The sequence below is a fragment of the Lacerta agilis genome, chromosome 17 (genome assembly GCF_009819535.1).
Source record: "Lacerta agilis isolate rLacAgi1 chromosome 17, rLacAgi1.pri, whole genome shotgun sequence".
In the NCBI taxonomy this organism is placed as follows: Eukaryota; Metazoa; Chordata; class Lepidosauria; order Squamata; family Lacertidae; genus Lacerta; species Lacerta agilis.
The window spans coordinates 26,461,759-26,486,883 of NC_046328.1; the positions used below are offsets into that span (position 1 = coordinate 26,461,759).

The 25,125-nt window shown below is 47.4% G+C and overlaps 1 protein-coding gene across 1 annotated transcript; it reads right to left on the reverse strand.

The window, feature by feature from the left end:
* Positions 1-4,576: 4,576 nt before the first annotated feature.
* Positions 4,577-18,376, reverse strand: LOC117039206 (solute carrier family 22 member 6-A-like). The gene is made up of 10 exons (XM_033136289.1): positions 17,972-18,376; positions 15,598-15,701; positions 13,688-13,842; positions 12,336-12,504; positions 10,750-10,873; positions 9,474-9,592; positions 7,292-7,506; positions 6,828-6,936; positions 6,127-6,330; positions 4,577-4,948 (listed from the first exon to the last, which is right to left on the reverse strand). The coding sequence occupies exons 1-10, from the start codon at positions 18,374-18,376 to the stop codon at positions 4,864-4,866; spliced, it is 1,689 nt and encodes a 562-aa protein (XP_032992180.1). The 3' UTR covers positions 4,577-4,863.
* Positions 18,377-25,125: the final 6,749 nt, after the last annotated feature.

Consider the following 25,125-nt stretch of genomic DNA (forward strand, 5'->3'; position numbering starts at 1 on the left):
TATATATATATTTGCAAACGTTAGGTGTTTGCTTGAGCGATCTGGAGGTGCAAATCACAAATGGGCTTGCTAAAATATAGAGATGGAAACCTCCAAGAAGCGGCCCGGTGGAGGCTGTCAAAATGATTCCACGGCTGATTTCCTTTGCAGTGGTCGGAGCTGTACCGAAGGAATGAAACAGTTAAGAAGGACACTTCCCATGCCTCCTGCCGATGGGCAAACAGACGGGACCTCTGCCCTCCTGCGTGTGCATTTCATAGTTGAGCCTGCTCCAAGGTCACCCAGAAATGCGTCGCCGCTTATGTGCAGTTCCTACGAAGGAACCAGTAGGGCACCTTCCCCTCTCCCCCCTCTGCCTGCAGGAACGAAAGGTAGAATAAGGCTGAAAAGGCCAGAGCCCGACTGGACCATGCTCTGGCGAGGGGCTTGTTTTTCTGTGCTTCTGATTAAGCTCCTGCTGAGTTTCAGGCGGCTTAGTCGGTTCCATTAGACCCACATCCCCTAAGAATGGAGGTATTAGTGAGAAGGGAGGGGTGCACATTCATTTCCAGGGAACTTGGGCGAGATGGTGGTAACAGGCGTAGGAATGAGCTGAGTCAGGCCTGGAATATGAACTTTTCCCCTCGAAGTCATTTGCATTCCTGGTATCAAAGAAAACATCGCAACAATAAGCTTTATTTATGGGGGCTGTGCAAATCCGGCCGGGGGGGGGAGCGGGTGGGAATCATTTGCTGCTCTGGGTGTTTGGTAAGACTTTTTCCACCCTTCCCTTGGTCTGGGATGCTTCCCACTGAGGTATCCGTCTGCACGGGGAACACTTCTGCCTTTGACACATCCACATGTTACAAAAAAATGGGGCTCTCTCAAGGGAGACCCTGCACTGTCCGCTATTGGTCAGTGGAAGGAAACAGAGTTGACAGCCAGCTAAAATGAGAGGAAACTGCCCACCTCCCTGTCAGAAAGACCACCCAAAATGTAATGAAAACATCACAAAGAAAGAGGAGGTGTTTAGTGACACCGGAGCACACATGAGTACCGGTACATAGTTTCCGAACTTGTCAATCACAATACTTTGTGAATTGCCTGTCTTGAACCGCCATTCAAATTCAGACACATTTTATTCCCCTCTCCAGGCATTTAAATGACCACGTCTCCTTCTCCCTCCCAGATCTATTCTTCTTGCTCTTGCCCACATTCCTCTCTTTGATAAGCAAATGACAGTTCCCTCTGCTGTGGACAAGTAACCCTTTCCAACTGGTAAGACATTTGCAGCTAGTTGAGGGGTCTCCTAGTTTCCTGGCTATGTGACTTCGGAGGTGGCTGCTAGGGTGAGGTGTGGGCCAAACACTGCTCACTTTTGGGTTTACTATATCATTTGAGTGAGTGACTTCCGGCGGCGACGCCATCGCCGGGTGGTCGAAGGCTGCTTCGGGTCTGAAGCGCCTTGTCCATCCCGGGGGTTAGGAGCCGCGCTACCGCAGCGCGCGGCTCCGGTTGGGGTGCGGGAAGAGCGTCCCGCACCCTGGGCTCCCCGGCTGCGCCCGCGGAGGCTCCGAACCCTTCCCCTGCCCCCCTGTAAAGGGGGAGTGGGGGTGAAGGGACAACGGAGCCGGGCTTACGGGGATATGCCCCAACCGGGATGCAAATGCGGCGGCAAAGCCCGCGGTGAGCGTCCAAGTTCTACCTGTGAAGAATGGAGCTAAAGGAACCCGGTGGTCGTGAGTAAATAATCTTGGCAGAAATCGTGTTTTTGGAACGATCCGGGGGGAAGGAGAAAGGCAGCCTGCCTCCCTCCCTTCGAGCTTAAGAAATTAACCAATTTGAGGGATTGCTGCCACAGAACTGGTTATAAAGTATCTAAAATCGATACATGAGACTGGCAAACTTTTTTCTTGGGAAGCTAACTAGCGGAAAATATCTCTATTTAAAGTTGCGGTGTTTGCGCTCCAGCTTAGGAAAATGGCGACGAACAAAGAGACAGGAGAAGAAATATGATACCCACTTCCTCCTCCTCTGCCAGTATGCTGGGTTTCGTCCTTGAACTGGTATTGAACTCTGGACTAACAGATGAACAAAGGCTCACTGCCTTGAAGGTGGAACTAATTTACAGAAAAGTCAAAGTCTTGTGTGGGGGTCTGAAATGGAACCAACTGCCCACAGAGGAGGCTAACAAAACTTTTGACACTTTGGAAGAAAATCTTGTCAAAGAGCTGAGAGGATGGATGGAAAGATGGGAAGAAATGAATGAGCTACTTCGGAGAGGAAATTCGCTTGTTGGGGGTGGCAGCCCCAAGGCGATGTCAAGATTTGCTATATCCAGTCCCCGAGGTGTGAGCTCGGGGGCCAGGGACAGAGAATTAAGGTATTTACAAGAAGAAAAGGAATGCTACAAAGAACCGGAGAAGCTGAGAGAGGGAGAGTTGGATACCTCGGAGCTCGTGGCAAGGAGAGCTTTGGACTGTGCCTGGATCTGTGGACGTTGGGAGAGGGAAGTTGCATGGAAGTTCAGTGCTGATGCCATCAGGAGAAGAAGAATGGACAGAGGGGGTGTGGGGTGAAGTATTAAGTAAAATCTAAAGCAATCTGTTATGGTATTTTGAAATTGGAGGGTGAACACTGTCAACAATGGCTTGTTTTATTATTTGTTTGAACACGAAAAGAGATATTTTAAGTTTCTATGTTATTAGCAGCAGCTCAAAGGATAGAAGAGATAGATTTGTTGAAGATGATTTGTGAGGATTTATGAGGATGTAGTATAAATGAAGTCATTTTAAGTGGTTTAAGTTTATAGATTAAGATGATTAAGACTAAGATGAAGATTAAGATGAATGTTTTACTTTATATATATAATTAAGTTTAATTTCTTTAAATGAAGAGGTTAAAAAGTAGATTATGGATATAAACTCGAAGGTGAAAAGGCAGGGGAAGTCAACTGTCAAGATTGGAAAAAGAAATTTTTTTTTGAGATGTTTAATTAAGAAGAAAAATCATGGCAATTTTTGTATTAGATGTGTAATTGTATTTGTTTTGTATGTGTATAAATGTAGGTGTGGTTAAGGTTGTATGTTGTTATAAGTAAAAATGTCAATAAATTCTTATTAAAAAAAAAAAAAAAAAAACTATATCATTTGAGTGAGAGCTGGACCATAAAGAAGGCTGATCGCCAAAGAATTGATGCTTTTGAATTATGGTGCTGGAGGAGACTCTTGAGAGTTCCATGGACTGCAAGAAGATCAAACCTATCCAATCTGAAGGAAATCAGCCCTGAGTGCTCACTGGAAGGACAGATCCTGAAGCTGAGGCTCCAATACTTTGTCCACCTCATGAGAAGAGAAGACTCCCTGGAAAAGACCCTGGTGTTGGGAAAGATTGAGGGCACAAGGAGAAGGGGATGACAGAGGATGAGATGGTTGGACAGTGTTTTCAAAGCTACCAACATGAGTCTGACCAAACTGCGGGAGACAGTGGAAGACAGGAGTGCCTGGCGTGCTTTGGTCCATGGGGTCACGAAGAGTCGGACATGACTAAACAACTGCTTTTCGTAAGAGTAGGTCAAGCCTCGCACCCTTTCCCCCCAGCCATTTTTTCTTTGTTGTTCCCGCCCCCTCTCCCACATTGGACTTCAGGATTAACTAGTATTCCCCAGTGATTTCCAACAAAAACCACAGCCCACCAGTTTGGAGGGGCCCTCCGTATCAGGTACCTTTCTATGTTTCTGTCTAGACCAGCCCTTTATCCAAAACACCAAGGGCTGCCATGGATTGAGCTAAGAGTTCAGTGACATCTTAACAGATTTATTATCACAGTTTAAAGAGGAGTAGCTGTGCAAAACGAAAATGCCGTCTGTTGAAGCAAAGCAATGCAAAATGAAACAAAGAGCCTTGGGGCATTTTAAAGGCTAAAATATTTATTAAGGCATCATATGCATGAAAAAGCCTCCCATGGCCGACACACACACATATATAGGTATAGAGAAAACTGTAAACAGTGGGGCCCAAAGGCCACAGGATGCAGAAAGTACAGCCTGACATTTCTTCGCAAATCTCAGCTGTATACAATACAATAAGCACAGTAACAATTTTTATCAGTAGGAACTGGCAATCTTCCAAACTTTGCTCCACTAATTACACACCAGGTACGAGAGGAGGCTGCCTAGTGTGGAGTCATGTCAAGTTGCAGAGTGTATCCCTCAACAGCTTTGGCAGGTGAGAAGCCTGCGGTCCCCCATATGTTACTGAATTGCAACTCCCATCGTCCCTGAGAAGGGATGGGGGATAAACTGAATCAGTTTGCATTTAAAGTGCATTTAATTCGCACTTTCCAAAACAGTACATGAATCATAACACAGCCACCTTTTGAAATTCACATTTCTCCAGATTTTGCCATGCAGTTCTCCAGCCAAGTGATGTGTACGGGGGGGGGGGGGACATATACTAGGGCAAAGCGTGCATAAAAAATGCATATATTAGTGAAAGTAGTGTACAAAAACACATCATATTGGAGAAAATTGCTTTGCAAAACTGTATTAAATTGCTTTGCAAAAATTGTATTTTAAAAAAGTGTATATTAGGAGAAATTCACAATAAAATGCTGATGGATTTTCAAGCAGGTTTTTGAAAAATAAATAAATTGCACGCTGATGCAGAAATTTATGACTGGAAAAAGTGCGCTGACATTTTGCATCCACACGAGCACATTAAATTTACATGCCTGTACCATAGGTGTATGCATATCCCACTGCTTCCATCAATTCCCTCCCCACTGAGATTTAACTTTTAGAGGACCTGGGGAGGGGCCTGAAGACTGAAGACTGGGGTGGGCAGGTGAGGGTGGAGTGAAAAAGCCCCTGTGTATTTTGTCTTCTTAGCTGCCATCTTTGATGGGATCAGATTTGGTGGAGGCGAGAAGAACCTTCATTTGTTGTTCATCCTCTCCGAGGGGTCTTGACCTTAAAAGTAAGAGCGATTGAACAGAAATAAGCAATACGGAAAGTAGCAAGGAGAGTGATCATGCCCTATGAGGAAAAGGCGGAAGGAGATGGGCATGTTTTATCATGGAGAAGAGACCGTTGAAGAGGTGACAAGATAGCCATCTTAAAGTATCTGAAGGTCTACAGGTGAAACTCGAAAGGTTCATTTCTTTCAGTAATTCAACTTAAAAGGTGAAACTAATATATGAGATAGACTCATGACATGCAAAGCGGGAAATGTCCAGCCTTTATTTGTTATAATTGTGATGATTATAGCATACAACTGATGAAAACCCCAAAGCTGAAATTGTTAATTTGGGGTTCAGTTGAATTACTGAAAGAAATGAACCTTTCCACGATATTCTAGATGTGGATGGAGGTCCTGGGCTGCCCAGATGACAAGACCTTCTTGGCCTCGCTGATGTGGTCCAAACGAAAGCAGAGCAATACGTTTGGCACCAGCTTGGCATCAGGAGTTGCCAGAAGGAGGGACACAAGGCGCCATCTAACCATCTTAGAGACTCCACTACGGATTTGTGTAGGGTTTACTCCTTAGTCTTTTCTTCTCCCGAAGATACCCCACAAGGCATTGACTGTTCACTAAATGCATATAGGATTCCAGCTTAAAAGTCTTACAAATTTTCCAGTTAAAGAAAGGTTGCTTTTTTTTTTAAGTGTCTCTGAGCAGTATATAGAATTCTGTTTTCTTCCTTAAAGGTAAAGGTAAAGGGACCCCTGACCGTTAGGTCTAGTTGCGAACGACTCTGGGGTTGCGGTGCTCATCTTGCTTTACTGGCCAAGGGAGCCGGCATACTGCTTCCGGGTCATGTGGCCAGCATGACTAAGCCGCTTCTGGAGAACCAGAGCAGCGCACGGAAACACTGTTTACCTTCCCGCCGGAGCGGTACCTATTTATCTACTTGTATTTTGATGTGCTTTTGAACTGCTAGGGTGGCAGGAGCAGGGACCGAGCAATGGCAGCTAATCCCGTTGCGGGGATTCGAACTGCTGACCTTCTGATTGGCAAGCCCTAGGCTCTGTGGTTTAACCCACAGTGCCACCCGCGTCCCCGTTTTCTTCCTTAGCCAGCCCAATTTGAGGGCAGGGCCACCAGGGCAGAAACCTCCCCGAAACGTTAGATATGTCTTGAAACTCACCGTCTCTCCACTTCTTCAATTGTCTCTGGCAGTGGGACATTCCGAGTCTCTGGTAGGAAACAGGCAGCAATGCCAGAGATAATGGGGGCTGTTCCATAGATTATCAGCGGCAACGGTGCAAATATTTCCCCAGTCATCTTCACCAGAGGGGCTATCATGCTACCCACACGGGCCATGGTACCCCCAAGGCCCATCCCCGATTGCCTGTGGCAGGAGAGGAAACAGATGTGAAGATCTGCAGTTTCCAGCTGTTTCTAGAGCTTCTGGTTTGAATGTGGATTGCACGTCCGTCAGTTGGCTTAGAGTTTTCTAGGGCAGCATCACACGATACAAAATAAAAATGCAGGGCTCTTCCAGATGACCTGTTTGTTGAGCAGTCATCCTGATATGCTCACACAAAGCTTAAGGGGCAGTGAGACAGCTTTAATGAACTTTTCATTCTGATTTGTTGGCAGGGAGACCTTACAACAATGCATTCGCCACGACTTGCTCGTGGGGCGTTTGTACGCCTTCCTGTTAGTCATTAATTAATTCCACACTTTTCAGCAGGGATGAAGGAGAAGTTCCGTTTTCATTTAAAGGCAAATCTACCTAATACACACTTTTCAAAAACAATACACAAACCGGAACACAGCTGCCCTTCAAAATTCACAGTTCTCTGGATTTTGCATTGTAGGTTTCCAAGACTCCCTTTGACCCACCTGATCACAGTTGGGAACAGCTCTCCGGAGAAGATGTAGGCGCAGTTGAAGGAGGCCGCAAGGGAGCCTTTGCCGATCACAGCAAAAACCATCCGCAGATTGCTCAGATCTAAGAAATAAGAGAGACTTGTCAGCCGGAAGCAAAAATTCACGGAGGATAAGGCTACCAATGGCTTCTAGCCACGATGGCTATGCTGAAGCTCTGCTGTTGGAGGCAATATGCACCTGAACACCAATAGCTGGGAACTGGAGGTAGGGAGAGTTCCTCGGGTCTCGCTTTTGGGCTTCCCATTGGAGCATCTGGTTGGCTGCTGTGGGAACAGGATGCTGGACTGGGTGAACCATTGACCTGTTCCAGCAGGGCTCGCCTCTTCTTATGCCTGGGATTGAGGCCAGTGGGGAGGGGAGGCGCTATATCTTTGCACTAACCAATTTCTGTGCCGCACTCATAACAAGATCCTTACCCGAAGGCACAAAGATGTTGGCCAGGATGCAAAGCCCTGCCAGGATAAGTGACAAAGCCTGGGAGAACCGGCGGCCCACAAACGTGATGGTCAGCACTGAGATCAGCTTGGCTGGGTAGTCAACAGCACCGAAGACCAGCTGGGTTAGGTAGATGTTGAAGCCAAAGTTCTGCAGGTCCATGGCCAGCCCATAATAGGCAAAGGCGGTGGAGAACCTGGGGGGACAGATCACAAATCAGGATGCTCAACCAACACCCTCCCCCCCAACTTCCTTGCTCCCCAACAGTGCAAAAGCTCTTCCTGTCTTGTCTGAAATGGATTCCAATAATCTGTTGGTTTCAGTTTCTGACAGTTCCTTCTTTCCAATCTTAAATTGCGTTCTCCACATTTCCACATCAGTTTGCAGTTTTTATTTTATCTTTAAGCAATCTTGCGAAAATTCACCAGCCATTTAGTGTGGGTTTCTCCAAAGAGTCACATTCGTATGTGATTTTTGCAACATTTTCGTAAAGCAATTCCCCCCTGGAGAATACAGTGTTGAATGTGATTTTCACTAATATAGGCATTTTGGTGCACACTTTGCCTTAGTATATGCATGTTTGTACGCATTACCCGGCTGGAGAACTGCCTTTCAGAATTCAGAGATGCATGAATGATGGTGCCTGGCATGCTTCCCTAGGGAAAGCATTGCTCAAACAGGGAGCCAACACTAAAAAGGCCCATTCCTCAAGAATTCCTTCTTGAGAAGATAGTTCAGGTATATGCACCCACCCTACACCTTCCACTGTGAAGACAGATTCAAATAATTCATTCAGCCCCTCTGCATTCTCCTTATTCCACTCCCCCCCTTTTTTTGCATCCCCTATTTGTTTGCTTGCATGTCAGGGCTGGGTCATTGGCAGGTTAGAACAGAGACTCAAAGAAAAGCTGGCTTTTGATTCAGGAAAATAGCATACAAGCAGGGATCACGCAGGCATGCATGCTCTCAGTGGCAAAGTTCCCAAGACTAGCTCTTGGCCCCTCCTCCTTCCACCTAAATCTCCTCCTCTGGATGTCTCCCAAACTGGCTCAAACTCTGGTGGGCCCTTGGGCTTTCTGTTCGGCTACATGTAAAGCCCTGCATGGCCTTAGAGTCAAAGTGGGAGGGGAGCTCAATGCAGAGGGACTGGGCGGCTTCTGCAAAGCTGGTGCAGCTTTTGCCCTTTCCACCCAGAAGCGTAAGAAGGTCAGGTGGTACCCGGTGTGGAAAATTTCTTGTCAACCCCCCCCATTGATTCCCCCCCCCCTGCAAAAATGTTTTTACATTATTTCATATTTTCTTACAAAGGAATAATAACAAGTAATAATAATAAACTTTTATTTATATCCCGCCCTCCCCGGCTGAAGTCGGGCTCAGGGTGGCTAACATCAGATACATAACATTGGTATAAAATCAAACAATAATTAAATTACCTCCTAAAAACATCTCAAAATCAAATTAAAGTCTAATTAGATGGCTTTCCACAGGGTTAGGGTTGGGAACTGAAATTTAAGCCTTCAAGACATAGGAAAACAGCCAAGTAAACAGCTATTTTGGTGGAGGAGGGTCAAGATATTAACAAATCTGCATGAAATTTCATATATAGCTACATAATCCCTAGTATAGTAAGATAATATCTTTGGAGCAGGCATTTTTTTAAAAAAAGTTTTTTTATGAACCGCCCTAGTAGGGCAGTAATTGTTCCTTGATAATTTGTCACCCCCTCCATTATGGAACATGGGGCAGCCCGCCCCCTACACCCCCCTTGCTACACCCCTGTTTCCACCTTCTCTCTTTCAGGTCCAGGGCCTGATTTCTCTCTCTCTCTCTCTCTCTCTCTCTCTCTCTCTCTCTCTCTCTCTCTCTCTCTCTCTCTCTCTAAGGGCTTTCTGCCTCAGGCTCTTCTCTTTCCCTCAAGCCTATTGCTCCTTGCGCTTCCCAGCCTCCCTCCATCTCTGACCTGTCTTCAGAGTCCCACCACCACAATCTTGCCTGTGAGCCTTCCTCCTCTACTGATTTCCTGGGGGAGTTCTTCGGTTGGAGCCTTCTAGCGCTCCTCTTCATCCAGCCAGTCCCCGACATTGCATTTTGGGGGGGGGGGCAAAGTTTGTGTTCCTTTCTCTCTTTTTTGCCCCAGCAAGAGGAAGAAAAGAAGGCACTTGCCAGACAAAGGAGACCCCGCAGGAGATTCTGCGAACGGCAGGTGTCCACACCAGGTCAGCCATGCCGTGGCTGGCTTTGGTGGTGGAAGAGAGCTCCTTTTGCATGCTGGATTTCAAAACCTGAGCAGGAAGAGAGCAAAGCTGGGGTAAACCAAGCAGGGAACAGAAGGTCACCAACAAAGCCCTGCAGCTGGATCAGGCCCAAAGCCCATCCAATCCAGCATCCTGTTCTCCCAGTGGCCAATCAGACGCCTCTTCTGGAAAGCCGCAACTCTCTCCACCTGTGATTCCCACCAACTGGCAATCAGAGACATGCTGCCTCTAACTGTTGGAGCAGGACATAGCCATCTTGGCCCATAGCCACAGATAGCCTAATCCGCCAACACTTTGTCTCCCTAGACTTGTCGCAGAACGAGAAAACAGGGTCATGACACGACACGTTGGCTGACAATGAACCTGAGCCGTGCAGCAAAGCGTTTTGCTTTTGAAATCAAATTCTAATCTCGCAAGCTCAGCTCCCAATTGCTGCTAGCACCACTGAGGAAGCTTCAGCCAAGGGGAAGGCGAACTGAACAACAGCTTTTGCTGCTTGAGAGTGAGATGCCCAACATCACTAGAAGGTGACTTTGCAAAAGCCGTTGACCTTTGTATGCTGAGTGATCTGTGCTACCTTCAAAGGACTTGCACAGTTGCAGACCCTCCAAGTGTCCCTATTTTCCAGGGACAGCCCTGGATTATGTTGTTGTTGTTGTTGTTGTTGTTGTTGTTGTTGAGTCATGTCTGACACTTCATGACCCCATGGACCAGAGCACGCCTATCTTTCATTGCCTCCCGCAGTTTGGCCAAACTCATGCTAGTCGCTTCGAGAACACTGCCCAACCATCTCATATTATTATTATTATTATTATTATTATTATTATTATTATTATTATTAATTTATTGAATTCATATACCGCCCTGTACCCAGAAGTCTCAGGGCGGTTCACAGAACAAAATCAAAATATAAAACCACAACCCAATAACATGCCCCACAACCCAATAACACACACCCCGTCCCAGTTTCTGATTTGATTCCAGAATATCCAGCTTTTCCTTAGGAACACCCCCATTTTCATCTGATAAATGTTGGAGGGTATGGAGTTCTGCGACCCCCCCCCCCAAACCAAGGAGGTAAGTAATTATACAACCTTTAGAAGACATCTGAAGGCAGTCCTGCATAGGGAAGTTTTGTAATATTTAATGTTTTATTATGTGTTTATTTATGTTGGAAGCTGTACCTCCACACTAAGTTTGTCTCCTTCGTTCTTCTTCCCGTTTATTTGGGCGGCTCTCTTGAGGCTTTTCACTGCCCGCTCGTGTTTTCCTGAAATTGCCAGCCATCGTGCCGACTCCACAAACAGCCTGCAGACCAAACACAAGGAAAGGGGATTCTTTCAGTAGCTCTCTGAGGGAAGAAGAAGAAGAAGAAGAAGAAGAAGAAGAAGAAGAAGAAGAAGAAGAAGAAGAAGAAGAAGAAGAAGAAGAAGAAGAAGAAGAAGAAGAAGAAGAAGAGTTTGGATTTGATATCCCGCTTTATCACTACCCGAAGGAGTCTCAAAGCGGCTAGCATTCTCCTTTCCCTTCCTCCCCCACAACAAACACTCTGTGAGGTGAGTGGGGCTGAGAGACTTCAAAGAAGTGTGACTAGCCCAAGGTCACCCAGCAGCTGCATGTGGAGGAGCGGGGACGCGAACCCGGTTCACCAGATTACGAGTCTACCGCTCTTAACCACTACACCACACTGGCTCTCAGGAAGGAATGGCTAGAGCAGCGAGCAGCGATGGGGTATGTGAAGTTAACTCTTTATCAGAAGAAATGCCTGCTCAGGGGAGCCAGGCCTAATGAGCACAGCAACTCTTTTCAGTTGGTCTTGCCTTTATGAGGCAGTTGTGGAGGCTGAATGTCTCTGCCTTGCCACAGCTGCCTAAGTCCCCTCCTCTCCCAGATCCTTCCCAAACAATCTGAGACTACACCAACGTGCCTCTCTCTGCACTTCCCTCTTCATACCTCTTCTGGTCCCAGGAGACCATGGGGGAGGGGAGCTTGGTGCAGCAGGGGAGAGAGACACCCTGAGTTCCTCACCAGCCTGACTCATCTCTGCCTTTTGGTCTCCCTCCACTACTGCTTCCAATTCTGGACTTCTCTCTGCCACCGAATCTCCCTGCTCACTAAACCCTGTTACCTCTTCTACTTCTGACACCTCCCCCCCCCCTGTCTGCTCCCTCTGTCCACCTCTTATCATCCCACCACCACTCCTCGGGCTCTGAGCCTTCTTCCCCTGGGGGTTCCCTTGGGAATTCCCCAGCTTGTGCCTCCCACCATTCCTCTGCGTCCCACCACTCCTTGATTGCTTCTGCCTGCTAGAATTGGTACTTGAACTGTGATTGTGCCTCTTGCTTGCCTGGATAGAGATGTCTGATTTTGGCGTGGCTGAAATATAGCCTCCTGGAGGCTGCGCCCTCTTTTCCCTTTGGCCCCGCCCACCACTGGCATGTGGCCCCAGGGAAGTCATCCACAAGGAATGTGGCCCTTGGACCGAAATGTTTTCCCACCCTTGTTGGAAGGATGTACTGGGACCGATTTAAAAATGCAGAGTAACCCACGGTGAGCTTGGAGCCCCTTCCACTCTCCGTGTTTGGGACTGGGACCTGCAGTGAGCAGGACCCAGCCATGTGCATTACTTCACTTGCTGCAAAATGTGTCAAGCCAGCCCCGGTGCACCTGTCGGCCTGAGCCCTCCTGCTCCTGCTGCTGTGCTTTGGGCTTCTCTGCCCCCAAAGTCCTGCCCTGGTGGCTCCACTGCCAGCAGACCACATTGACCTACCAGGAGTAAAGGAAGAATACAAAGAAAGGCAGGGAGACTGTCAGTTGCAGCCAGCGCCAGCCAGGGATGGCATACGCCAGTCCGGCCAGGATGAACTGCCCATTGGTGTAGCAGTAACCGTTGATGGTGCCAACAATGGCACGGTACTTGGTCGGAATCCACTCCATGCCTGGGGAAGGAGAAAAGGATACATTTTATTTTTTTTAATGCTGCTTTTTTCAGGTTGGCAACCGATGTCAGAGGAGCAGGGTGAGTAAAAACGATAAAGGTGCGCAGGTAACGATTATGGGTACCACCTTCTTGCTGCGATTCTTGCCTGCCCCTCCAATGCTGCTGCTGTGCGGGGAATTCCGTTAAAGGAATCCAGGGGCTCTCCATGCTTGTCCGTCCCTTGGTCATGGGTTAGGGCCACGCTAGGGCCCCTGGGAACATTAAGGGAGAGGGAGGGTCCTGGCCACCCCGACCCCAAATCCTCTCCTCAATGTGTTTTCCCCTTTGCTGTCTTCCACCAAGCGGTTGGAAGTCAGCCTGTCCCCTAGATGGGACTTATAGTCAAACCAATGCCTAAGCAACCACTCACATGTTGTAATTTAATAAAAAAGTTGTGGCCAAAATTATGCCAATAACCTTAAACAAAATTTCTGTGTCCGGTGTGAATCATTTGGGGGTGGGCTTGAGGACCTCTACACGCAATTCAAGTTGATTAAGTGCCACGGGAGTTGATTGAGTGGACAGTGCACTGAAACACAGAGCTGTTACAGTCACGTAGATTAAAAAGGGGTAGGTTGTTCTTTTCAAATTAGGAGTGGTGTCTCAAAATGCAAAAATAAAATGTGTTGAAGTGCTGGCTTAGTACAGTTAAAATATAAACTTTTACCCTTGTAAAGGAGGCTTGTTTCTAAATACACACACACACCCTCTCCATTTTCCATCCAGACAATCATAGAATTATAGAGTTGGAAGGCACCACAAGGGTCATCTAGCCCAACCCCCTGCAACGCAGGAATCTTTTTGCCCCATGTGGGGCTCGAACCCACGACCCTGAGATGAAGAGTCTCATGCTCTACCAACTATCCACAAGCAAGAGGTGTTGTCAGAGTGCAAGGGCACGTTCCCTCCACGCAAAAACCCCCTCAGGGCCAGCGAAAGGTATTGCCTAGGGAAAGGTGGGGGGAGGTGTCTGAGGAGAGTCACGGGGGCCAGTTAGACAGGCCTTGGCGATTACACTTGGCTCTGGGACCTGAGGTTCCCCATCCCCGGTTTGTAGGATGAAATGGAAGTGGGCCTGGTTTTCACCAGGTGGCTTGTGAGGGGCTTCTTGAGGACTCCGCCAGAGAGAGAGAAGTACTCACACAGAGAGACGGAGTTAATCGCTACCCCCGACATGGCCATTCCACACAGGAAGCGGAGAACACAGTATGCCGTGTAGTTTGGCGCGAAGGCAGTGGAGGTGCCCGCCACCCCCATCAACAGGTAGCTCAAGACGATGAGGGCTTTCCGGCCAAACCTAAACGATGGGTTGAACATGTAATAATGTGAAGCTAAGAGGAGCGTAAAAAAAACCTGCCTTATATACGTACCACATCAGGCCATTGGTCTATCTAGCTCACAGTTGTCTCCATGGACTGGCTTTGGCTCTCCAGGGTTTCAGGCAGGGGAGTTTCCCAACCCTACCTGAACACACCTGGGATGAAACTGGGAACTCAGGTGTGCAAATCAGATACTCTTCCATTTGGCTATGGCCCGTCTCCCTTCTTCACTGCAAGGATGGAACCTTCCTGATGTTTTGGCCAGTTTGCATTCCTTAGTGTAGAAAGTATTGACCTGATGTGTAGAGATCTTTCCTAGTCTAATTAATTCAAGAGGGTTCTGGAAGCTTCTCTGCGTGAAAGAAACAAGCAGAAGGTTCATGATGTTTGGGTTATTCCTTCAGAGAAGCCGAGTACAGCTGGTTTAGATGGGTTCTCTCATTTCTTCTGTCAAGGTCATGCTGACTATAAAAGAAAGGTCAGAAGGAGCCTGGGTTTCACTTTCTCTTTCTGTCTCTGGAGTGGTGTTGTGTATACAGTGGTACCTTGGTTCTCAAACGGCTTGTTACTCAAACAACTTGAAGTAAGTGTTCCAGTTTGTGAACTTTTTCAGAAGCCGAACGTGCTCTATTTTGAGTGTTATGCTTCCAATTTGAGTGCCACACTTCTGTTTTGAGTGTTATGCTGAGGTCTGTCTGTTTTGGCAATTTATTTTGCGTTTTTGCTTTTTCGGCTCTTTCTTGTTTTGTTTTTGTGACTGTGTGGACATTTCAGCTACTGATTGATTGATTGTGTGACTGCAGTTTATTTTGCGTTTTTGTTTTTTCGGCTCTTTCTTGTTTTGTTTTTGTGACTGTGTGGACAGTTCAGCTACTGATTGATTGATTGATTGTGTGTCTATCGCTTTCATTTTATGGATCAATGGTCTTGTTAGATAGTAAAATTCATTTGAAATTGCTGTTTTAGGGGTTGTTTTTAAAAGTCTGGAACGGATTAATCCATTTTGCATTACTTTCTATGGGAAAGTGTGCCTTGGTTTTGGAACGCTTTGGTTTTGAAACGGACTTCCAGAATGGATTAAGTTTGAGAACCAAGGTGCCACTGTAGAGTGTTAGGGTTTAGTCTTATTACTGTTTAAGTTATTGTAAGTTTAAGTTAAGTCTGCTGCAACTGGATTTCTTGTGGACAGTGCCAATGCTGAATGTATTGGATTTGTGACCATTATGCTCATTTGCCTTCAGTAGCAGTAAAGCTCTGCTGGATGAAATATTAATTGCCTCTGGTCTATTATTTATTTATTTATTGGCAATCCTACAATGTGGTTAAGTTTTTACTCTGCTAACTATACGTTGGAATCTGCTCTGGATCAATACTGAGTAGAATTCTATGACAGTTTTTGGGCTACCATCGTCCCTGCCTACAGTACCTCTTTAGGATTCCTAGAGGTATTTGGACTTGCGGGGAGTTTAAACTTTCAGCATTGATGGAGCCTGATAGGCCCACTGGCTTCACCATAATACCTGCTTTAGGCTCCACCCCTTGACCTAGGTGGGCATGCAACAGGCCACGCCCACATCCCTCACCCACAACCCCAACCACATTGATTTCAAGAGCTGTTATTATACCCAAGAGGAAGGGGGCAACCAACCCCCACAGATTTAACTGGGGAATGAGGGGGGGGGATTCATCCAGCTTCGTTGTTCATAGCCATGGCAACCAGCTTTGCACCTCACCTGTCCGAGAGGCCGCCAAACAGCACCGATCCGATCAGCACTCCGGCCATGTAGATGGACTGGGCCATCTGCCTCAGGGTCCGGGAATCGCACACCAAATCCCACTAAAAATCAAGAGGGGGGGGAGGAAAGCAGAGGCTGTGTGACATAACATTTGCGGCAGCCTCACAGCTGGGCTTAATTTCTGAGCCCGGAAACCTATTTTCAGTACCGTGCAGAATCTGTTTCCAGTGTCCCAGAGGAAAAATTATGTGACTGGTGAACTTTGGGCTCTAGGTGAAGGCAATGAAAACAATGACTCATTACAAAGGTGCTGAAAACAATGACTCATTACAATCCTTATCATACTTAAATATCCCCCTTTAGATAATATAACTGTGAACAAGGCAGAGTGATGAAAGGGGATAAGGAGTAACTTAGGGAAGTCATTATTTAAAGAAGCTGTTTATTAGCTTGTACATTTACAAATAGGCGCCAGCGTTCGCTGTCCAGGTTTCTGATGCTACCGATTCCTCCTACCTACTAATAGTAACCAAGCTCTCTTGTGCATCCAAAATCCATGCAAAAGGAGGGAGAAATCTGGGTCAGAGGAGCCCCCCCCCCAATAGTCCAATTTGGACTTGGCATGCTAGCTGATGTTTGGAGGGTACATTGGGGAATAATAATAATAATAATAATAATAATAATAATAATAATAATAATAATAATAATAAATCAATAATTTATTATTTATACACTGCCCTTCTGGCTGGGTTTCCCCAGCAACTCTGGGCAGGTCCCAACCGAATATTAACAACACAATACAGCATTAAACATTAAAAACTTCCCTAAACAGGGCTGCCTTCAGATGTCTTCTAAAAGTCAGATAGTTGTTTATTTCCTTGACATCTGATGGGGGGTGCATCCCACAGGGCAGGTACCACTACCGAGAAGGCCCTCTGCCTGGTTCCCTGTAACCTTACTTCTCGCAGTGAGGGAACTGCCAGAAGGCCCTTAGAGCTGGACGATGGGGGTGGAGATGCTCCTTCAGGTATACTGGGCCGAAGCCATTTAGGGCTTTAAAGGTCAACACCAACACTTTGAATTGTGCTCGGAAACGTACTGGGAGCCAATGCAGAATGGATAGGATCTCTGAGGAAAGGCATGGCTGGCAGGAAGCTGGGACATTTTGCTACAGATCCCACTTGTAGACACTGAAATACAGATTCTTAGGCTTGAAAAACGCCATAGCATTATGTGCCAGATGTGAAGAAATCCCTCCCTTTCGCTGTTACATTTTGACTCCACACAGTCTGAACCCCTGGTTGTTATAGCTGACACCCCTGACAGATCTGTCGCTATAAGGTGCTTTGGGCACAAGGTTTATGCCAAAAATATAAAATGTTCAGTCTTGATTGAGCATCTGTTCTGATTTCTTTTGTTTTTTAAAGGGGCTCTTTAGAATTCATCAGCATTTTGGTGTGACTCTCTCTTCTAATAATGCATATTTACGCGTGTAATTTTGCCTAATGTACACATTTTTGGAAGCAATTTCCTAACACAATGCAATATTGCATGCTCTTTCTGCTAACGGATGGATTTTTATGTGCGCATTCCCCCGAGTCACACATTTCCCCCCCCCCACAGTATTTGGCAAGCGAATAGCATCCAAATCTCTGGAGAAGTGCGAATTTTGAAGGACAGCTGCTTAGGGGTTTGCATATCATTTCGGGAGGTGCAAATTAGGGAGCTTCGCTTGAAAGGGTGAACGCAAACCTAATATCTCCTCCAGCCCTATGGCTCTTTTCAGCTCTAGGCAAAACTGTTGCCTCATTTGTCCATGGCTGGACAGGAACCTGGCTTACTAACATCAAGTTACACCATTGGTGTATTTGGCTCAATATAGCCTACACAAGGGTTTCCCAAACTTGGGTCTCCAGCTGTTTTTGGACTACAGTTCCCACCATCCCTGACCATAGGGATGATGGAAGTTGTAGTCCAACAACAGCTGGAGACCCAAGTTTGAGAAACTCTGGCTGTACTGACTGGCAATGACTCTCCATGGTTTTCCAGATGCCATTGGGAACTGAAGCAGGGACCTTCTGTATGTAAATAATATATGCTCCTTTTCCTTTTTTTAAAAAAGTTAAGATTCTAGACCTCATGGTTCTTAACAAAGGAGCTTGGGAAGCTGCCTTCTACTAAATCAGAGCACTGGTCCATGTAGTGGACTTGCAGTGGCTCTCCAGGGTTTCAGGCAGGGGACACTCCTTCTGCACTCCAAGCAGGTGCTCTGCCACTGCACAATGGACCTCCCAGCAATTTATCCTCAACCCCTCTCTCTCAAGGATGGTCCAGGTAGATGGCTTCTCTCTCTGTCTCATCTCTCTCTCACCTCGCTGATGATGGTGTTGGTGAACATGCTCCTGTCATAGGTCCACCCATCGACACATGGCTCAGTGTCCACCGCGGCGTTGCTGGGGAGGGTAGCGTTTGGATCCAGGAGCCGCCACTGGGTTGTGACGAAGCGGCGGCACTTCTCTGGCCGCTTGTTCCCATCCATCGGGATGGAAATCCTGAGGAGGCTCTTGGCTCCCAGCTGCTGGGTGAGGTTGCTGGCATGGCGGGTGTGGTTGGCCAGGATGCGGGCCTGGCAGTGGTGCTCGGGGATCCCTGCCGTGAAATTCTGCAGGAGGTTGTGGTTGGCCAGCAACATCAGAGGGATGGCCAGGAAGGCGACGGACATCCTTTGGAAGCGGCCCATGCCTCCCAAGTTGTCCAGGATATCTGCAAAAGTCATGGTGGTGTTGGTGGTCAGCAGAGCAGAGTTCCTCGGAGGCAGAGGAGATGGGCTCCCAGGAGACCCCGATGCGATTCAAGCCTCTGCACACTGGTTGGAGTTTACAGAGAACTGGCTTCCTGTGTTTCAGAAGGCAGAAATGTGGCAATCCACAGTTCCCAGATGGCGTGGCCTGAATTCACCAAAAGCCCGCTGTTGCCCCTTGCCTTTCTCTTCGCCTGTCAATAATATTACTCTTCTCTCCAGCTCTCCTTTATTCCCAAGAGAATTTAAGAACAGGGCCTCTACGTATTGATGCTGAGAAGATGCCTTCAGTATATAGGACCGTCCTGGCCAATCCACATGCTTTGAAAAGCCAGCACTTTGTATAAAAGCTTCGGGCCGGTTAATTTTTTACCCCTGAGAGCAGTTTCCAAGGGGGCGGTGGCAGCTTAAACGGAAGATGCTCCATCTATTGGGAAAGGGGGAAGTGGACCGGAGCAGTGGACCTTGGCATGTTACATCACACGGGTGACATAACGAGAGCTATCGCGCTAAGTCATTCTCAGAGAAGACCTACAGAGATGAATGGAATCCAGTTATTCCCATTAATCTCAGTGGGTTTGCTTCGAGGACAACTAGTGGTGGCTACAAAGCAGAGAGATGGAGCTAGGGATTAGATCTAGGACTTTGCATCCAGTCCGGACAAATCCTGGATCCTGAAGCTACCAGGGGCTGGTCCATGGATGGGCCAAAACAGCCTCTGATCACCCCATTGAGTCAGATCCACCCAGAGTGATCTGGAGCTGTCAAAATGGAGGAGGATATTAGACACTTAGGGTGCAGGAGAGACCCTTTGTGGCATTCTTCCCTTTCTCCTGACTCTCCTCACCACTGAACCCTGAGGTTCGCCACCCCTGACCTAGAGTGTATCTCTTTCCAACCTTGGGTCTCTGAGGTCAGGGGCTGAACTGGGGACATCAGTTTCAGCTGAGATGCTTTGCAAAGTTTTGCACCTGAAATTCAGGAAGAAGAATGCTGCTCTCTTGGCCAGGCTCCTGGTATTTATAACATGCCTGGCCAATGCTAAGGCTTCGTGCTGCCGGCCAATCACAGGATCTGGTGTTGCCCACCCATATTCCCTTGCATGCTTGAGCAGAGCTCCAGAAGGTGAACATATCCTGTGCCAGGTAGCACACTGGGTTAGCCATAAGATTCCTCATTCTAGATCCAGAGAGCCCCTGACATCAGTAACCCACTGACCAATGCCTTCCCCGACTTGGTGTTTTTGGACTACAACTCCCATCATCATTGGCCACACTGGCGTGGCCTGCTGGGAATTGTAGTTCAAAACATCTTCAGGTTACCAGGTTGGAGAAAGCTGACCTAAATCAAGGGTTGGGAAACTTCTTCAGCCAGGGGGCCGCATTTCCTTCCAGGAGCCACATTCCAGTGGTGGGGCTGGGTCAGATGCAGAAGTGGGTGGTGCAATGGATGTGACCCTTCCTTTTTCCCATAGGCAATGTTGCGGCCATGGGAATGTCAGAGGGTTCAATGTACACAGGCCACACTCACTTCTCCATCCTCCAGCAAGAGGGATTGTCAGAGTTCAAGATCTGGTTCTCAAAGGTTCTGTGGAACCAACTCAATAATGCCCAGGCTTCCCAAATGGTAATACCTCAAAGACCGCCTCTCCCCATATGAACTGACCTGGACCCTGCAACCATCACCTGAGGTTCTTCTTTGTATTCCTCCTCCTCCATGAGAGGTTCGGAGGTCCTTTTCTGTGGTGACTCCCCGTTTGCTCCATGCTCTCTCCAGGGAAGCTTGCCGGGCACCTTCATTGTACACTTTTAGGCACCAGGTGAAAACGTTCCTCTTCAACCAGGCCTTTGGCTGTGTCCTTTTAGATGTGTTTGTGGGACGGAGGGTTCTTGTTTTGTTCATGTTCCTGTTTTTATTATGTATTTTGTGTTTTTATTTTGTGGTTTTTATGCTATGAACCACCCTGAGATCTTTGGATGAAGGGCAGTTATACACATTTAATAAATCCATCATAAATACGGCATGCAAGTTTATTCACATATCCAAGGATAAGCAGGTGCAAACATAACACACCGTGAGGAAATGAGCTTCTCTGTTGAAATGCTTTTCACCCGTGCTGGCAAGCTGTTCATTAATGTTACAGCGACGTCATACCACACACACCTCCCTTTCTTAAAAACAGGAATAGGTATAAGAATAAAATTAACATACATATCAAAGGGGAAATCAGAGCACCAAAATCAATGCCTACAATGGGGCCAGAGGTCACCAGTACTTAGCCCACCATAGAAAGTGATCTTTATTATCAGCCTTCCTCAAGGAATGTGCAGTGGTACCTCAGGTTACGATCTTAATTCATTCTGGAGGTCTGTTCTTAACCTGAAACCGTTCTTAACCTGAGGTAACACTTTAGCTAATGGGGCCTCCCGCTGCCGCCGCGTGATTTCTGTTCTCATCCTGAGGTAAAGTTCTTAACCCGAGGTACTACTTCCAGGTTAGCAGAGTTTGTAACCCGAAGTGTTTGTAACTTGAGGTGTTTGTAACCCGAGGTACCACTGTATCTTACTGGTAAGAAGTCTTGAGATGTTACATTCATCGGAAGTCTTTCTTTCGCAGGCATAAACACACCTCTCATGAGGTGCAACTTTGTCTTCACTGGTGCCTTCAGTGTCACTTGCAGACACTAGTAACATGCTCTAAGAAATCTTCATGGGCCCAAATGTAAAACCTTAAATGGCACCTATTGCACCAGCACTTATAACCACCTGGAGTCCTCATTTGATATGAACAAGGCTGCCCACATTTCATGGTGACAGCAGCACAGAGCCAGTTTTCATTAGAACCATAGAGTTGAAAGGGACCACGAGGATCACCTAAACCAGTGATGGCCAAACTCGGCCCTCCAGCTGTTTTGGGACTACAACTCCCATCATCCGAGTTTGGCCATCACTGACCTAAACCAACACTGTGCAGTGCAGGAATCTTTTTGCCCAACATGGGGCTTGAACCCACAACCCTGAGGTTTGAGTGTCTCATGCTCTACCAACTGAGCTATCTTTAGAATCTATTCACAACCCAGTGTTTCCCAAACTTGGGTCTCCAGCTGATTTTGGACTACAATTCCCATCATTCCCCTGACCACTGGTCCTGCTAGCTAGGGATGATGGGAGTTGTAGTCCAAAAAAGCTGGAGACCCAAGTTTGGGAAACACTGTTCTAGGGCCTTGGAGGATTTTGGTGTAGGATTGTAAAAAGTGCTTCTGCAGGAGAACATGGGGCAGGGCCAGTGAGGGGTGAATCCTGGGAAGGTGTGTGGCCCTTGAAGAGTCCTGGGGGGCCAAATAAAGATCAGGCACCAGTGCTGCAGTCTTCCCGCACACCTGATGTTTCCCACCCCTGACCTAAATCAATAATCTATCAGGAAACAGAAGGAAGCCAAGCTAGTGGACCTGACCCATAAGCGAAGTCAGTGACAAATAAAATCTGTTAAATACCTGGAGTCCAACTTTTATAACTTGGCTACAGTCCCTAAGAAAGGAAGTTGGGTTGATCATTTCCCTCCTGGAGACTGTGGGCAAAGTTCAGTTACCCAATCATCGAGCTCAACAAGATGGCAGCCTTTAGCCAGGAATGTTTGCTGGAATGCATGGGCACGGGTTCAAGGAGCAGCTCATCCGCACTCATCTGTTCATGCGCAGCGAGCTGCGTTTGTGCTTTGCGGATCAGTGGTTTGGGCATGGAGTGGAAAATCAGGAATCAGCCATTTCTTCCACCAAGTTTGGGTGCAATGTGGCATTCGGTGCATGGAAGGGGCAGGTGGGATGATCACCCACTGCTTAGTTCCTACAACAGCAACGATGGGGGGCCAGTGGCCCTTTGGGTTCTGGTGGACTCCCATTCATTTCAGCCTCACTCTGCATGGCCAGACGTCTGGGATGGTGGGAGTTGCTGTCCAAAAGCATCTCGGGGGCCAAAGATTCCCCATCCCTGTACAACAGGGTACTCAATCTGTTTGGAAGGCCTACCATCGCCTCTCAGCTCACAGGCTGGTTGTGATTACTGATGGAAGGTAAGGCAAAGTCATTCTCAGGACGGAATCTTAGAATTTCAGGAAGGGACCTCCAGCTAGTCTAACCCTCTAAAATCTGCAATGGAGGATGCAACTGTAGCTAGGGGTATAGGGCAACACTGCACATTTGGCTCCTCACATCACCCTGCCAGCCCTGCACTGTTTTGCGAGGCTGGGATCTGATCTGAATGATTCGCCGGGAGAATCCTGTGCTTCCTTTTCTTACGATCCAAGCAGAGGAGGCAACAGCGGTGGCTCATGGGGTGGAGGCCAAAGGCAGTGGCAGCCTCTTGGCGACAATGCTCATCATAAGAAGGATGGAGTGGGGAGTTGTGGGGTAGCAGCAGCCCCACCTGTGGGGCATACACACCCGTGGGGCTCCCAGTGCCAACCCAGAGTAAGCATGGGGGGAGATGGTGCTTATTGAGGAGGCCAGGTAAGCCCTGCCCCACCTAATCAATCACAAAACATAGCACATGTGCACCATTTGAATGGCAATGTCCATCAGCTTGGGGGAGGCAGCCCCCTCCAATATTTTATTGGAGGGGGCTAAAGGGACCTCAGCCCCCAGGAGTTGGCTCCTATACTTAGAAGCTACTTCTGCCAGTTGGAGATATCTGAGAACCAAAATAGATGTGACAGTAAATGCATCTTTATATTTAACATGCAGGTTTTTTCTGCCTCCAGCAGCTGGAGGGGCTGATAATGATCAGGATCTGGCAGAAGGAGAGGGAGAATTTAATTCTTTCCTAGCCCGCTGCAGTGGCAAGAAAAATCTGGGCTCTGAAAGTGCTTAGAGGGCCTTTTCCAAGAGTGTGCCGAACCTCAGAGCAGACCTCTCTTCTTTCTTGCCTGATTCAAGGCTGCAAGCCTGTTCCTTTTCAGCCTGGGGACCTGGGCCCCTCATGGCAAAGGCTTGGAGAAGCCACTGACCCCCACAGGTTCCTAATCTGGGATCCCAGTGTAGGCGGGGGTGGGGGGGGAGGGAGAGAAATGTGATTCTGTTTCTTTGCACTTCCCAAAGAAACATGCAAACTGACTCACAACTGGCATCCCTTGAAACGTGCACTTACCCGGTATCTGAATTTGGCAATGACACTCTCTTGCCAAGTAATGTGTACAAAAAGAATTATATATGCATATGTAGTGCATATATATTAGAGAAAGTAACATACCAAAAGGCATTGTATTAGGGGAAATTGCTTGTACAGGAGGAGAAAATTGCTCTGCAATGTTGATGAACTTTTTAGGAGGACTTAAAAAATAATAATTAACAAACTGTTTAGAAATGTGGAGAACCGAGCTTTAAGAATGGGGGGGGGGAGAGAGAGAGAGAGAGGAGAAACTGTGAGAAATTGAAATTGGCAGATGAAATTTTCCACCCCACTGATCTCATTTGCCCCTGCACCGCATTCCCACCATGCAAAGATGCCACCGCCTCTGCCCCTTCTCATGAGCAGGGACTGGGCAGCACGGGCTTCAGATAAGAGGTGGGGGAGCCTGAACATCTCACTTTTGGATCTCTTCAAGTTGGTCGGTAAGCAAGCAATGGAGTCCCCACTGAGATGCTCAGTCACATGTCTCTGTAAGAGAGCCCTGCTGTTCTATAACGCAAGAGCGCAAGAAAACAAAGGGAAGGCAGAGGGGGGAGGAAGGAAGGGTGTTAACCGATCTGTGTGAACTGCCTTGGAGCCTTTAAAAAAAAAACCCCACTGAGCCTTTTTTCCCCTTGCATTGCATTTCCATCTCTGTAGTCTCCAAACCACCAGCCAAGAGCAACAGGGCCAGAGACTAAGCTGAACTGTGTTCTTATTTGCTCCAGGGCTTCATGGAGGACAAGCAGATCCTGGGAGGGAAGAAAATGAACGTGCCTAGGAAGCAGCTTCCAGGTGGGGGCAGAGGAGAGGCCCAGGTGAAAAGAGCTGGAAGGCAGGATTGGGCTCACTGTTTTGCAGGAGGGATTCAAGTGCATACCGGACGGCTCCAGGTTTCCACAGTTGAAGTGGATCAAAGTGCTCTGTTGCCTGGGCGCAACAAATCCATTAACAGCAAGAAGAAGAAGACAACAAGGCTTTTTACAGATGGAAAGCAACGGGGAAATGTGCTGGAACATGTGGGATGGATGGATGATGAACAGGAAGACGTATGAACGCAAATCAAAACAGGACGAATGTTCAATGAAGAAAGACAATAGGAGAAAAATAAGCACCCTTAGATGTACTGCTGGATAAGTGTTTCGTGGTTATTTTATTTGTTTAAAAACTAAAACAAAAATTGTGTTGGGTTTAAAAAAAAAAAGACTGGACAGTGGGGTTCCTTCAGACAATAAGTTTATTCAGGATTTATCCAGACTTGCCTGCACAAAGCTTAAGCAGAGCTTAGATTATTGCAGATCTTTATTGAGCATTCGTTATTATTTGTCCCCAGGGAGGTTATACAAGGTCCTGCATTCATCCTGATTTGCTCGCATGGCAGTTATATGTCTTCCAGTAAATCATCTGTTTGTCCCACACTTTCCCTGGCCACTGAATATACTTCAGCCACCGTTTCATTAAAATGCAAACAATATTCATTTCCTCTTTGGAATCTCCTGTTAAGGCTGAGGGTGGGCAGAAGCCCTGCCCTGTAGCTTTGCTGTTCTTCAGCATAGGCCAGCC